General features: G+C 37.0%; 1 protein-coding gene across 1 annotated transcript in view; it reads right to left on the bottom strand.

Moving 5' to 3' along the window:
• The window catches only part of FAF1 (Fas associated factor 1), a 151,406-nt gene that overhangs the window by 115,394 nt on the left and 21,134 nt on the right, over positions 1 to 14,878 (bottom strand). The window contains exons 3-4 of the mRNA XM_041483617.1: positions 3,435 to 3,481; positions 340 to 548 (exon numbers count right to left, since the gene is read on the bottom strand). Coding sequence (XP_041339551.1) covers positions 340 to 548; positions 3,435 to 3,481 — 256 coding nt within the window. The remainder of the gene's footprint in view (positions 1 to 339; positions 549 to 3,434; positions 3,482 to 14,878) is intronic.

Raw genomic sequence — 14,878 nt, forward strand, 5'->3', positions numbered from 1 at the left:
TCCTATCCCAAATTACATTTTCATGCCTCAACTTAATCATTAATCTTCATTTTGTTTCTGAAGCAAGTTCATAAGGAAACTAGATTTCAAAATAAATATTTGATAGATCACTAACCTTTACAATGGATTAGTGAAATTTTGCTTTTTTAAAGCTGCAAAGAGATTTGAAAACGGTTAGTAGCTGTGGAGGCTGCATTTTTGGGGGGATCTTTTTTTTCTTTTTGAGAGGTTTTGCTCTGCTTTGCTTTAGGACTTGGATTTTTGGGGTTGAATCTTTTTAGTTTGTCCTTTTAACAGTTTCACAACAGCAGCTTTCATTTCATTTTTACAAATCCTTACCAACTGTAGAGCTGTCTTCAAGTACTACATCCACATTTCTGTCTCTGTACTCAACCCTGAAGTCAAGCATTCGAGGTTGTCTTTCCACTATTTGTCTAGATGGCACTACATGGCGAAATGCTGAGGAGGAGGAAGGAGCTGAGGAAGCTGCAGCAGAGTGACTGCTGGGGCCATACGCTGGTCCGTGCAAAGTCTCTACACCGTACTCACTGAAAGACAGCAAACAAGATGATTTCACCAGAACAGCTTGGCATGTCTAGCCAGAAGTTAGGAAAGCAAAATGACAGTATTATTCACTTACTACAGTCCAGCACACACCTCTCGAATTATTGCTGCTGTATCTGAAAAAAATACTTATTAAAAATGAAAAAATAACTTCTGTATTAGCAATTTTAACCTTTCAGGGCTCAGGAGCACTATAGGAGATCAGCATTGATCTGATAAACAAAACATTTAAAATCCACTGTGTAATTAATACCAGAAGTATCTTGAGGAGAAGGATTGTTTCCTGTTCCAGGAGTATTGTGGCCATATAAAAATTGGCACCATGGCAACGACCAGCTTTCTACATCATTGGGCTAGTATCCAGTGGAAAAGAGAATAAGAAATACAGCTCAAAATTCTGCACCCAGATAGGTATTTTCTCACACCAAATTAGTGAAAAACCAGACAGATATGAAAGTAGATACATGTTTAAGGTTAATAAATTAAGATAATGAAGCATGTGTTTAAGAAGAAAACACCTGTAATGCAACGCTGAATTCTGGCTTGCCTTCAAGTTCAAAACCCTGCAAGGCTCCCGGAGATTCATATAAGGATATCTCCATAGCTGACTCTAAGGATACCCACAGCAGAACAGGTCAGAATAAACTGGAATACTCTCACTACCCAGAAGCACTTCATCTTCCTCAGTGAGCCTCTCCACAGGAAACATGTAACTGGGACTGGAAACTAGTGCAACAAAACATGGCATTTCAGGAATATCACTCCAGGCAAAAAAAAAAAAAAACAACAACAACAACAAAAAAAAAAAAAAAAAAAAAAAAAAAAAAAAAAAAAAAAAAAAAAAAAACCCACCAACCCTATGATGTACAGAAATCAAATTTGGAAGGTTGGAAGGCGAGAAACTTCATCAGGTAAGCCTGGGGTGTTGCCTTTTAGATGTTCTTACCAGGCAGATGCTGGGCAGTTACAGAATCTCATGGTGGATTTCAGAAATGCTGCAACATAACTTGTCTCATTTTCATTCCTTATCAAAACTTATTTCAAAAATTCCTTCTGTTCTCAAAGATACCATGAGATTCTCAGTGGAAATGCTTCACAGAGCAAGTCAAATCTGTCATCTAGAGGAGGTCTGAACTTTAAAAAATGCAAATGTGTATGGCATGCATGTCACAAAAGTGCAACAGTACTCAGCTACTCCCATCATTGTGCCTCTCACATTTGAAACAGAAAAACATGTTATGCTTGTAAAACAAGGGGCTCCTTCACTTCTCACATCAGCATGCTCAGAAGGATGAATGCCCAGCCACAAAGACCTGCACTCTCAGACCTATGGCTCAAAAGTCAAAGGCCCACGACAGAGCTCTAAGGAGTACAGGAAACAGTCTAAGTTCAGTATTTTAAAAACTATACATACCAAGTGATACATTATTTGCTTCAACATGGTGGGCAAGTATGAATTAAGTACAATTGTAAAAGTAACAATTCTGTTAGTAGACCCAAGAAGCAATGGATATCCCAGTTCTCAGGACTGGATTACAAAAAGCAACTAAACTACACAACAGTGTACTTTTTTCTCTTCAATAAATTAACTTGCTTCAAGTCCAGTTGCATTAATTCTATTTGATTCCACCACAAAAGGCATCCTACATGTCTGACTAGCAACCTCTAATAGAACATAAAAGGCCCCACATCAGTAAAATAAGCCCTTTCTGAAAACCACTGGAAACCAGGTTTCTAAATCTTCTGAGCCTCCCTTTAAACCACTTCCACTGGAAGAAAACAAAACAAGACAAAAACAAAGTAACAAAAATACCCATTTGAAACACATTTGATGATCTAATAATTTCTAAAAATTAATCAAATGAGTGAAAAAAAAAAAGTGGGCACTGGATCACCTTGTGATTGAAGACAGGCATTAACTACTCTAACTATTCCCCAGTTTCTTTTACCCAACCAAACATTCTGGGATTTTGGATAGAAATGCTTTGAGGTCACAACTTATATGCAGAAAGAGTGCTCCACACAACCAAGACTTCATCTCACATGGACTAAACAGGCCTTACAGCAAATATATATTTAGTAACTTTACTGGGCAAATAGTTTTATCCTCAATCAAAAACTGACTCTGTTGAATTAGTAAGTATTGACAGAGATGCCAAACGCCGCTTTACCTGTATTATGTATCTTATTTCATCCTTGACATTTTTTAAACAGTACATTAAGTATTTTTCTGAACAAACATTTAAACACTGTTTTACTGTCTCTCTCAGGTAGCTTAATCCCTGTTCTGCTGTTTTCAATTGCCTCATCAGCACTTAGAAGATCAAATTTCAGTGAGTTCAAGATATGCAAGCATCAGTATGCAAGCCAAAATTTAATTCAGAAGCTGAAAGAAAATCAGTAAAACTACTTTTAGAAGGGAACAACCTTACTTTATCTATCACAGTTTCTGCTGCTTGTAATTCAATTTTAAAAACAAAAAGAGAAAAAAAAACCAAGTATAAATGGTTTTGGCCCGAAATAGCAAAGCATGGAATATCAATACCTTTATAAATGCATAAGGAACAAGAAACATTTATCCAGAAGCATACCACCCAGTCTTTGTAAAGAGACAACCCTGCAAAGAATGACCTAACCACCAGTGAAAATAAAATAAAAGTTAACTATTTTGAACAGATGTTTGAGCTAGTCCTCTATCAGTATGGGAAAAACCGAATGTTAAATCAGCTTTGCCAGGAATAGAATTTGTGGCTCCAGAAACAGCTTTAAAAGGAGAATTATGTCATCTTTTTAGGATTCAGGAAGGAAAAAAAAGCAACTGTTACCCAGCATCATTCTCTTCATGTACTACTCCAGTCCCCTGTGCTTACCTTTGTAGAATGCCATTTTCTTGCGGTATAACACCATTTATAGCTGCCTGAAAAGAGAAAACAAATTTTGAGTCAAGCATGCAGAACGAAAATACATCAGAACTTTTATAATATGTTTTGAAGAGTGATTAGCCTGTTTCAAAACATGCCCTAAAATGCTCTCTATTTAGTGAATATTCTTGGTGAACGATATTATCATTATGGGATCTACATAAAATAAAAACCATACCCAAGTGAAAAACAAACATGAGCTGAAGCTCAGACTCCTGTTTGGTTATCCTGTGATGGATTTCCCAGGTGGAATGCCTGGGAATAAACTTTGGTACTCACAAAGGAGACACATCACTCCAAACACACACAGAAAACTGTGAACAGCCCAGGCAGCCTCAGAGCACATCCACAGAAAATCTGATGTTCCCCAGGAGCACCAGCCATGGCCCAGCCCATAACCCTGCCCAGCTGCACACACCCTGCGTGCTGCCAGCCCCATGTGCTCCCGAGCAGCTCCATCACACCTACACCTCTCACACAGACACCACCCAGCCTCCTCAGGCTGCCAGGGACCATCCCAAAAATTTAAACTATCCTCAGGGAGAAAAGGAAGTATTTATTAAGCAGGGTCTATGCAGTTAAAATACCATTCCACAGTGTCCAAATCACCAGAAGGTTTAACAGTAAGATTAAAGAGAGCTTGTAGCATCCCACTACTCTCAGTTTTCTCCTGTGCCAGCAGCAACTCATCCATTTTCGACCTTCACCACTTCTAAAATCCATCCTCATATGTCAGATACACCTGACCTGTTGGCCACAATACCTGGTGAATGAGTGCCTGGTCCCCAGTGAAGAAGGGAACACTGATCTCTAGCAGTTCATAGATTCCCTGGTACTCCAGGAGGACAAAGTCATACCCTGTAACTGAACTACTGACAGCAATCATCTATCAACATCTTTTGTACAAACTGACATTAAAAAAATGTAGCTTAAGTAAGTGCTTAATAAACACAAAAATAGATGCAATCAAGATTTAAATGCTATGGTTTCTTTTTCTCTGAATAGATAAACATGACTTTTTTACAATTTCCATTAATAGTTAAGGCTACATGAAGTCAGAACATTTTATTGCTGAACTCAGCTAAATTACTGTGATACTGCAATAAGATTTATCCTGCATTTAGAAACAAATATTGCATTAATAATTTTTTAAAAAGCAGAGAAGGAAAAGGTCAGAGGTACCCATAAGCTATAGCAACAACCCATGAGGCTGTATCAAATTACAGTGAAAACAAAGTTCCCTACCAGATCAGGTTTTAAATCAGTTTATTCACTGTGCATGGTAATAATCAGTGGTTTCTTTCTAACAACGTGTCTCATTTATCATCATTGTGGTTTTTGCAGTTATACACAGCTCTTGATGGTGTTCATCTAATAAACCTCCAGGAAAGAGTAGGAGGTTTTGGTTTATTTGGGTTTTTCTGGATTGGCTTCTCGCTCCCATACTCTTCGACAACATACATTTAATTTATGTCAATCAACAGATAAAGTTGGCTGAGAGCAAAATTATCCTTTATTTTGCATCTGTTAAGATACAGAGAGCAAACACAGGTTTTGTACCACAGAACCTACACTAATAATGATCTGCTGGTGCAACAAAATTCTCGTTACTTGGGGAAAAGAAGGTGCTTCAGCTGTGAAGAAATACATCAATGTGGTATTTTCACACTTCTGTCAAAACTCTGTCTCAGAGGATTAAATCAGCTCAAACTTCTTCTGAGCCTAGTTTGAGGGGTTAAGTACAGTAGAGGCTTCAAGCTATTTTCTTTTAAACTGAATAACTCACTTGTTCATATATCCCCAGTTTTGTAAACTTGATGACATTTAAGGGGCACAGGAGTAAGAAAAAACAGCAGAAGCATTATGTGCTTTTTTGATGAAAAGACCTCTATTAACCACACTGTAAAACTGAAGAGTCCAGACACTGTTTGTTAAGCAAGATGGAAGACTAAAATAACGTAGACAGCAAATGGTAGCAGTGCACATGTACATACTGCATAAATATTAAATATCCATGTTCTAACAAGACAGCTATAAGTAGACCCTGCAAAGAAAAAAAGAAAAAGGAACAACCATCTGCTTTAGAATTTCATTGGGAGAAGGTTGTGACTATAAAAAAAATAAAAATTAAAACAAGAACACGTTACTAAGGCAAGATCTGCTCCAGGCTGTTCCTCCCCAGTGTCAGCCCCCTTTGAGAGGCTCACATCTCTATGGTTATGCAAACGTTTCAAGATATTACTTTTTTTTTTTTTTGTCTCTCCAAACAGGGATCTTTGATCACCAAAAGCACCCTGTGTGGCTAATTTATAGTCATTAAAAATGTGTGCTACTCTCAAAACAATGTTAATAACCAGTGCATTAAATCTATTTATGGGTTATTAATATAAAGAAACCATGTCTGGATCAGAAAGCTCTTTCAGCTCCCCATAACCTGCTGCTGAGAGTGATGCCAGGGAAGCAGCACCCTGTGCTTCTGCTGCTCTCAACTGCATATCCACGAGTGCCTCTGCTGGATCCAGGGTACCACAGCTTGCTAATGCTATCACTATTTAAACAGTGAAGTTCACCTTAAATGGAGAATTACAGGGGTAATTCAGAAGATTTTTCCCAAAGCCAAGAATCCTAGATGAATCCATAAACAAATTCTGCCATAACTCTGTCCCATCCTGAAACAGAATAATTCCTGTTTTGATGACAACCTTCAAACAACTACCAGGCCCCCCATTTATTTCATTACATTATCAACTGAATATAGCTCTTCTTGATTTATACATTTTGTTTAGGGGGATATCAATCATATAGCCAAGAATTGGAACAGCTTATTTAAAAATTCATTAAGTACTGCATAACCTGACCTAATTGGACCTGCTTTGGGCCAGAGAGACATCCAGAAACAACTTCCAGTCTCAAGCACCTGTGACTTCACCATCCAACAGTACAGGTTATCTTGATAAACATACTGTGAATCCTGGGGGTTTCTTAAATGAAAAGGACATCAAGAATGTGACATAACACTAGACTGACAAGTGCCCATTACAAAGGTTCAAAGTGACAATATTTTTGGTGTGTTTTTTTCAGCAGTACGCTTCCAGGTTACAGTATTGAAATATATTCAATCCAACTTTTCTGTTTCCCAAAAACATAGGGAAAAAGAAAGCAATAGGGTTAATGAATTGTTACCAAATTCATTAAAAGTTTGGGCATCATAAAAAATTTGTGGCATTCTGAAATTATTTAGGTACCTGAAGAACACTGAGAAGCAGACTGAAATTTAGAACTTTTCTTCAAGGGAATATTAAAATTAAAATTTGGGCATCATAAAAATTTTGTGGCATTCTGAAATTATTAGGTACCTGAAGAACTGAGAAGCAGACTGAAATTTAGAACTTTTCTTCAAGGGAATATTAACTTAACTAGACTAGTCAGTTCTGACTAATTGTGACTATCTTCTATGAGTACAAAACAGTGCTAGAAAGAAAACCAAGAATCACCATTCCTTAATTACCTATTGAAACAACATCAATGACTTCCTTCAAAATACACCATTCTAGTGCTAACCATGGACAAGCAATGAAGCACATCTTAGAGTGACTCTCATCCCAGGGTCAGTGTGGGGTTTTAGACAGCACAAATATTCAACTCATAAGTTATAAATACTCTGTGGTTTTCACAAAGTTTGAAGATGGACTGGATTTACCAATCATATTATTTAAAAGCAGAAGTCTACATACACTGATTGAATATTCAAATGAGGCAAGGGGTTCCTTCCTCTTCACAAACTACAGATGGAAGGTAGTTTTTAAATTTCCAGAATTTGCAGAATTTAAAAGGGATATTTAGATGAATTAAGAGTTAAAGGCAGTCCCAGGCAAAAGAGCAGCTAAAGGCTTTTACAATAGGTGAGGAGGGAGCTCTTCCTCAGTGGCCACCTCGTGTTCCTCCCCTCTCCTTCCCAACCTCCACAGCACACCATGGTTTTGGCTGACAGATACAGACCCCTGTATCTGTCCTTTGGAAGATCTCCTTTGGAAGCTCCACCCCAGTGAAGAGCAAGAGGTTTTACAAAGGACAAAGCAAGATCAGCTCTTCAAAACAGGGAACCAGAAAAGACATCCATAAGCAAAAGGAGAAAGCAAGCTGGAGCAGCACAGTGCTGGAAGAACAATCCTTTCAGAGGAGGAGGCTGGAGAGATGTAAATAACCTGCACACCTGAGAGATGCACGAGTTTCACTGGGATAAATAACCACACCAGCTTAACACAACCAGCACAAGCTGCTCCCAGAGAATTCCAAAAGCCTTATTTAGGTTTGACTGCATTCAGCAGGTGAGACCACTTGAGTCTCCTTAGCAAAGCCCTCGCAGAGCTTTACATTTGTTTAGCTAAAAACTGAGGAGGTTTACACTGAACAAACGCAGTACACAAATGAGACCTCGAGACAGGGCAACAGGAACTGCCACGGCAGATGATCCAAAACCCAAAGATGTCCAACCAAATGGCATCAAGTGTTTCAGAAAGTCACAGGGAATCACAATGGAGTAACTTGCTCATGGGGCATTTTCTTCCAAGCCCGATTTTCTGACAGTCAGATTTACATCATTATTAATTTTTTTGTGTATTCAACTTACAGCAATAGCCTCATAAACCACCTATTTAATTATTTCTATGAAACTCAGTAAAAGCTTTTTTGATGAGAGGATCCATTTATTATAGCTCTCAAAAACCTATATTCTCCCCTAGATGCTACAAACTCAGATTTTATTTTCAGTTTAACACATCTGACAAGCAAAAAAAACCAAAGTTCTGCATTTTGTCTCTTTACTATTCATTTTGCCTCTCCTTCCTATTAACACACTTAATATCTTCTCGATATAAAAACAATTTCTCTCACATCACAAATGCAGAAAGTTTACCCCATGCTGTTTTCTACATTAACAGAAGCAAAGACAGGAAGAGGTGTTAGCCACTTGTAGGACAGCATTTAAAATTATAACCAAAAAAACGGGCATTTTGTTGTTTCACACTCAGAAAAAAGAAAAACTTGTTTTAATCTTTGACTCTTTCAGTATTTAATCTTAGATTTATTTTCTGATTCTTTGAGTGAATACAATATCAAAACTTACATACAAAACCTCAGTACAGAGGGTGAGATGACACACAAGACAAACATACTGCGGTTTTGAGTTCTGCAGAATAAAAAAATTCTAGCTGTTATATTTTGGAAATATCAGCCTGTATTCATCTGTGCTTGAGGATCACTCAAGATTTACTGAGTTTAAAGAAGTGTAACAAAATGCACTAAAAAGCCCTCATTAAGAATTCATAATAAAATTTTAATTTTTTTTGTCTTTTATATTTTATTATATATTTCCACAGCAAAAAAGGGGTCATTAATAACACTCTGTTTACAACTGTCAGTCCATTGCAAATTATTCTACTCCTAATTTGGGCTAAATGTGATATTCTCCCTGATATACAATACTCCTACTCTAATTTTCTGCTTTCACATGATAAACTTCTTATCCTAAAGATTTAAAATTTCATGTTCAAACAAAATAAATGAACAATACAACTCCAAATGCTTTCTTGAGAGAAGGGTTTTTTTTAAACAAGAGAAGGGGTTTTTTTAAAAGAAAGGAAACAAAACCCAAAACTGAAAAAATATTATCCAAAATGAGGAAAAACAACAAACTAAATGATAAACAAAAGCATTAGTGAGACAAAGCACCCATGAAAGGACTGAAAAAGCAAGAGTGAATTTCAAACTGCTTCCAAACCACAAATCTAAGTGACAAAGGAACATATTTTCCCATGCAACAGTAAAGCAAAACAGAAGTGCACAGGTTTATTAGTTCCTTTTGAGCACAGAAGTATTTCTTAAAATGAAACTAACTCCCAGGGCTCTGCCCTGGAATATGCAAATATTCCAGTAATAACAGTAACTGGTTTGAAATAATGCTCTTCTAATAATTTTCTTTTTTGCAAATAGTGATTTTGGCTAATTTTCAACAGAACTGGTAATAATGGGAACTGGCAGGTACAGACACATCAAAACATTTGTTCTGACCTTCATACTGTGATTTTGGGAAACTGGATAAAAAGCAAGACCACGCACAGACTTCTCTTGCAATCAGTTTACAACAATAACAAAGTTGAAATTTCCAGAATGAACAGCAGAAGTTTTAGTAACTGGTGCTGACAAAAACATCCTGTAAGTATTAGTCAAATACAGCAGTCAATGTGGATTAATACAACAAGGGTTTCCTGAAACCAGCTGTGTTAATTACCAACGTTTCTTTCTGCCCCAAGACATCCAGATCGGACCCTGAGATTCCCAAGAAGAGGAATGTGGCTTCTGAACAGCTTTATCCGACTACCAAATCTCATCTGTTCTAAGCAAGTCTGAGATGTGTACTCTAAACAAGAAATTCCACAAAACCTTCTGCAGAAATACCAATCGCTTTAACCAGAAAGAGACTTTTTACAAACAAGATCACCTTACTACACACACAGCTACTTTGAAACCATTACTTTCAGAGGTTACAAAAAATTGACTGCTAAGAGTTTAAGTAATAAAAAAATATTATTCCATTTAGGTTTTTTAATTAATTCAGTAATATTTAAATAACAAAATTGCTAATTGTGCCTCAGTAGTAAGAGAAGCAATCGCTACCTGTGTTATTTTTGGCAGGCTTTTCAAGGCAAAGGAATGAGTCAGCTTTTTCCTGTAGCTTATGTTATACTTGCTGGCATCTCCCCAGCTTTGCAAGTCTCAAAAGCATTTCCAAGTGCTAGACGTGAAGTTACACCCACAAAGTTTATACAGAATGACAACATTTGTCCCCATCGTGGTTAAAATTTAACCAAAAACCGTAATTGAACTACAATGAAATGTCTTCTATGCATTCTGCTTTATTTCAGCTTGCTTTCTTTACAACAAATATACTTCATGAAAAGCTGCAAAACAATAGAATTGCTAATAAAGCAAAAAATTAACATTTCATCAAAAAATGCCACATGAATACATTCATACAGATGATTCACTTCATCAGCAAGAGAGCACGCGTTGAAATAGTTTACAATTAGCACTCTAGATGTGGTTTCCCATTTCTCCCTACATCTTTGGTGGCTTCAGCAAATTTTTTCCTGTCACTCCTACAACATGCCTAAATGCACTAGGAAGCCTTTCAGCAGTTAGATATCCTTCTAAAATTCTGAGAAAAAAAAAAAAAAACCCACTACATTTTGCAGACTTCCTTAATTCTATGTTGTCACTGCCTAATTCCCCCGACAAAGTGCAACGGAAATAAAAAATTCATAACTGAATGTGTTTTCCTGGCATAGTAAAAGTAAAGAACACGTACAGATTTCTAAGAAGCTTAAGGATCAGCACGTACCTGAGCTGACTCTAGCTCAGCAGGAATAAAGGAAAATAATCTACTCTCAACAACCCACTCAAAACTCATTCACATAGAAAGGGAAAGTAGCCCATGAGGTGTCTCTGCTTTGACACACATACAGGTACCTCGGCCTTAGTCATGAATGTCACAACTTTGACATTAATGCTACTTCACCTTCTGAAAGAAAGGAATGCTCAGTACCAAAACATATTTTATTACTCCTTAAAACATCAATAGATAGAAAGCAGTAGAGTCAGATAAATCAAAAGCTATGCCTTGATATGAATATTGGAAAATGTTCTGAACTCCCATATTTTTACCCCTCTCCTAATAATTTTATGTAAATTTGAATGGCAATGCTAAAATGCGAAGTTTAGGAATAAGCCACCTCATGACAATATATTTTTTGTTCAGTTATATTAAAAAAAAAAGTGGGGTTTTTTTAGTCATTCATTGCAATATACTAGCTCTTAGAAAGTACTACCAGGACACAAGAACTCAGGACACAAGAAGTCATAGAAGTACTGCCAAAAGCCTAAGGCCCCTTCACTGAAAAGCCATAATAACATGAAATATCAACAGTGTTCCAATGACCCCAGCTGTAGTCAGCCAACTGCCTAATCACTAATCCGTAATAAAAAAAAATAATTATGCAAGATTTAGCTTAAAAGTTTGGAAAGCAGAAAATCCCAAGATGAAGTATGTAACCTTCAAGTTGTCTCAGTATTTCTCCAACAGCCAGTGCTGTACTGCTGGAGGGACAGCAACCCAGGACAGGCTAAGGAGAGTTTATTGAAATAAAACTAGAAACTGCTCAGATATCCAACAGCATTGTAAGTATATAAATTTTTAAGACACTCTGCTTTGAAAGTCTGATGGCTCTAGATTGCTCCTAGCTTTTGTGGTAAAAATTTTCACAAGTAACATTCACTTCCAAAATAGCCACAGCACTGGCACAGATGCTGTTTTTAAATAATTTACTTAGTTTTTCTCCTACTCACACAGTCCCAACATGACTCAATGACAGACTAAACACTTGTCAAACACGTGTTTATAAGATGTGTGCAATTTTTAGTTCAACTAAATAGGTCACAGTCACAGGGTAATAAACTACAGATACCTCATACCAGCCAATTCACTATGAGTATATTCTAGAAATTTGTTCTGAAATTTGAATGTCTCAGGACAAATGAATGCTAAGTAATCTTCACAGAAACTACCAATAGGAGGTAGCACCTCTAAAAAAAGTATTTGTAAAAACTGTGGTAGGTGGGTGATGCATCCATGGAGCTCCAGCAGTACTGTGGGGCAGTACTGGGATCTCAGGTGCTGCTTTTTGTTTATTCTCAGAACACAAAAGTCTCTGTTAAAAGAAACAAGAGTCTTTTACCATGAACAGAAATCTAAATATATTAGTTCCATTGCTTGTTTGATCACTGTACAAGAAAAACTTGAGGTTATTTCTTAAGTAACTAAAACTCTAAATTATTTAAGTAACTAAATTCCATCTGTTAATTGAAAAGGAGAGACAAAATTTACATTTTACTTTACCATATTGCCAGCAAAGCTTTACCTAAAAATCTTCTCCACTCTCTTTCTGGTCAGAAAGAGAACTAAAATTTCATATACATTGTCCCAGCAACAAAATGCAGCCACAAAATACATAATCACAACCCCTTTGTTACCCTCACATGAATAAAGCAGTTTTTTGGGGGTTGCTTTGAGGGTTTTTTTAAATGGATGAATGAGCATACAGCTATGTGGAAAGTCATACCACGATTACAAATGCCTACAGACCCACACATTTCATATAACCTTCCATGAAAGAAATACATTAAAAGGAAATGTGTTTTACCAAAGATTAAGGCATTTGAAAGAAAGTAAAACCAATGAATTTAATACTATTTTTAAGAATCAACAACTCATCTGTGCTACCACCCAGCTGCATAAAATACACAGCATCCATCTGAGCTTACTCCAAGACACACAAATGTCACTTTGAAAGCTGCAAAACGCTGGAAATATGGAGAATGAGAAATACAACAATTTTTGCAAGCAGGGATCCCTAATTTAACAGAAAATACATTAAAGACTTCCAAAGGGGATTTCTATAGTCCTTTGTAAAAGACAAGTTCATATACAATTGTGTCCTACAAGGAAAGATTAATGATGCAGTTGAACATACAAAAAAACCTGCAACTCCTGAATTTCCTGGAGAACAGGCACCATATGCCCATGGGATGCCTGCACCAGTGGGATGCCCAGCCACCAACCCTCCTTGGGATTATTTAACTCAGGGCTTCCTTCTTCCTTCCCTCTGCTGGCAGGAAGGTTTTGAATGCTGGACAGGCTCCTCACTGCAGTAACAGTGAGAATAAACCTGCTGAGCTGACAAGAACATGTTCCACAGGACACCCAGATCCACAAGAGAACACCTGTCTCAAACAAAACTCATTTTCCTGGAAAAAAAAAAATAAAAATATGCAAACCTCTGCTTCCAGTAGGCAGATGTGACTGTTCATCTGACCACAGGGAGAATGTTATTAATACACAGACAAGCCCGTGTTCCCAACAGTGAAAATCCCTCAGATTTAGTCCTAATGAGAGGAATATACCCTGAACATCTCACTTGCCCCATTTGAGTACTGTCAAATCTGTGCCATATTCAGTATGCAATTCTAAAGTAAAGAAAATAGCAGGTCAGCAATACAAAATCAAAGGGCCAGTGTGAAGAACACCATGACCATAAAGTGCAGTCCTGGTTCCCAGCCACTGAAATGCAGCCTTGCAATACAACAGGAGAGCTGCTGAACACAGGACATAAACATACACTGAACACTGCCCCACATTTAAGGAAAAGAAAGGGCTGTGTGCCAAACTCAGATTAATCACCTAGTTTCTGGAGGCAGACTAATTGAAATCAATCAAAATAACACACAGAGAGAGACCACATCAAAGCTGTAGCAGAGCGAGAGAGACAAAAGACAATCTAAGTGTATCAGTTTTACCTGCTCCTACTGAAATTTGCTACACCCTATAACAAAAGGATTGTTACTGGTTAGAGCACTGGAAGATACAAATAACAGATTGCTGATAACTGCCAAGAGCCCATTCTTTGCCATGCCCACCTAAATGGGCACCTCCAAGAGAAATAAAAAATTGCCAAGTCCTACCTGATTTTTCTCAGTTCAATTTTTTTGTCTGTTCGGTTACTTTTTTCCAAAAGACATTACATAGATGTAAACAGACATATACAAAATTGGTACTTTGAGAAAAAAAAAATCCTGTTTGACAAATATTATTTTCCAAGAAGTTTACAAGCAATATGCAAAAAAACCCTCCATCTGTCTAAGTTATCCATTTAAAGTTAAAAGTTCTAGTTGAGAGTTGAAGCTTTATAAAAACAGATGTTCAAAATATACAATTTTTCCTTCCAAGATAGAGAATCACTTCTTGTCAGGTGATCCTTGGAACCTGAGTATGACAGGACCTGCAAGTCATCCCATCTCCAGGAGCACTAAACTGCTGGTTTTACTGAAGTTATACTGTGCTTTGATCCTCTACCAGAATATAGAATAATCAAGCCAAGGAGAGCAGGAAGGCACAAAGGTCATTTTGAAAATAAAAAACGGGAGAGGGTTATATACATACAATCATTATACACACATTTACAAGTGAATTGAATATTGGAAAATAAACACCCCTCTCCCCCCATTATTTTGATGAAATTTATTTTCTTCTTAAAGCAATTCTAAAAAGTACCTATATTACAATGTTAAAAAAAAACAATTTTAAACCAGGGAACAGAAGTAAAAACAGAAATGGCCATCCTGGAAAAAGCAGAAAATGAAGTGTGGTGAATTCTGCTTTTCATTCAAAAATCCTGCTCTGATTACCAGTACAGAATATGAAGTCATGCTGCATATGAGGGACTTGAATTTTTCATTAAATCTGTGAAAGGCAGAGCAGAACACTTCACTTACTTTCATGC

The sequence above is a fragment of the Pyrgilauda ruficollis genome, unplaced genomic scaffold (assembly GCF_017590135.1).
Source record: "Pyrgilauda ruficollis isolate IOZ18807 unplaced genomic scaffold, ASM1759013v1 scaffold6, whole genome shotgun sequence".
Classification (NCBI taxonomy): Eukaryota; Metazoa; Chordata; class Aves; order Passeriformes; family Passeridae; genus Pyrgilauda; species Pyrgilauda ruficollis.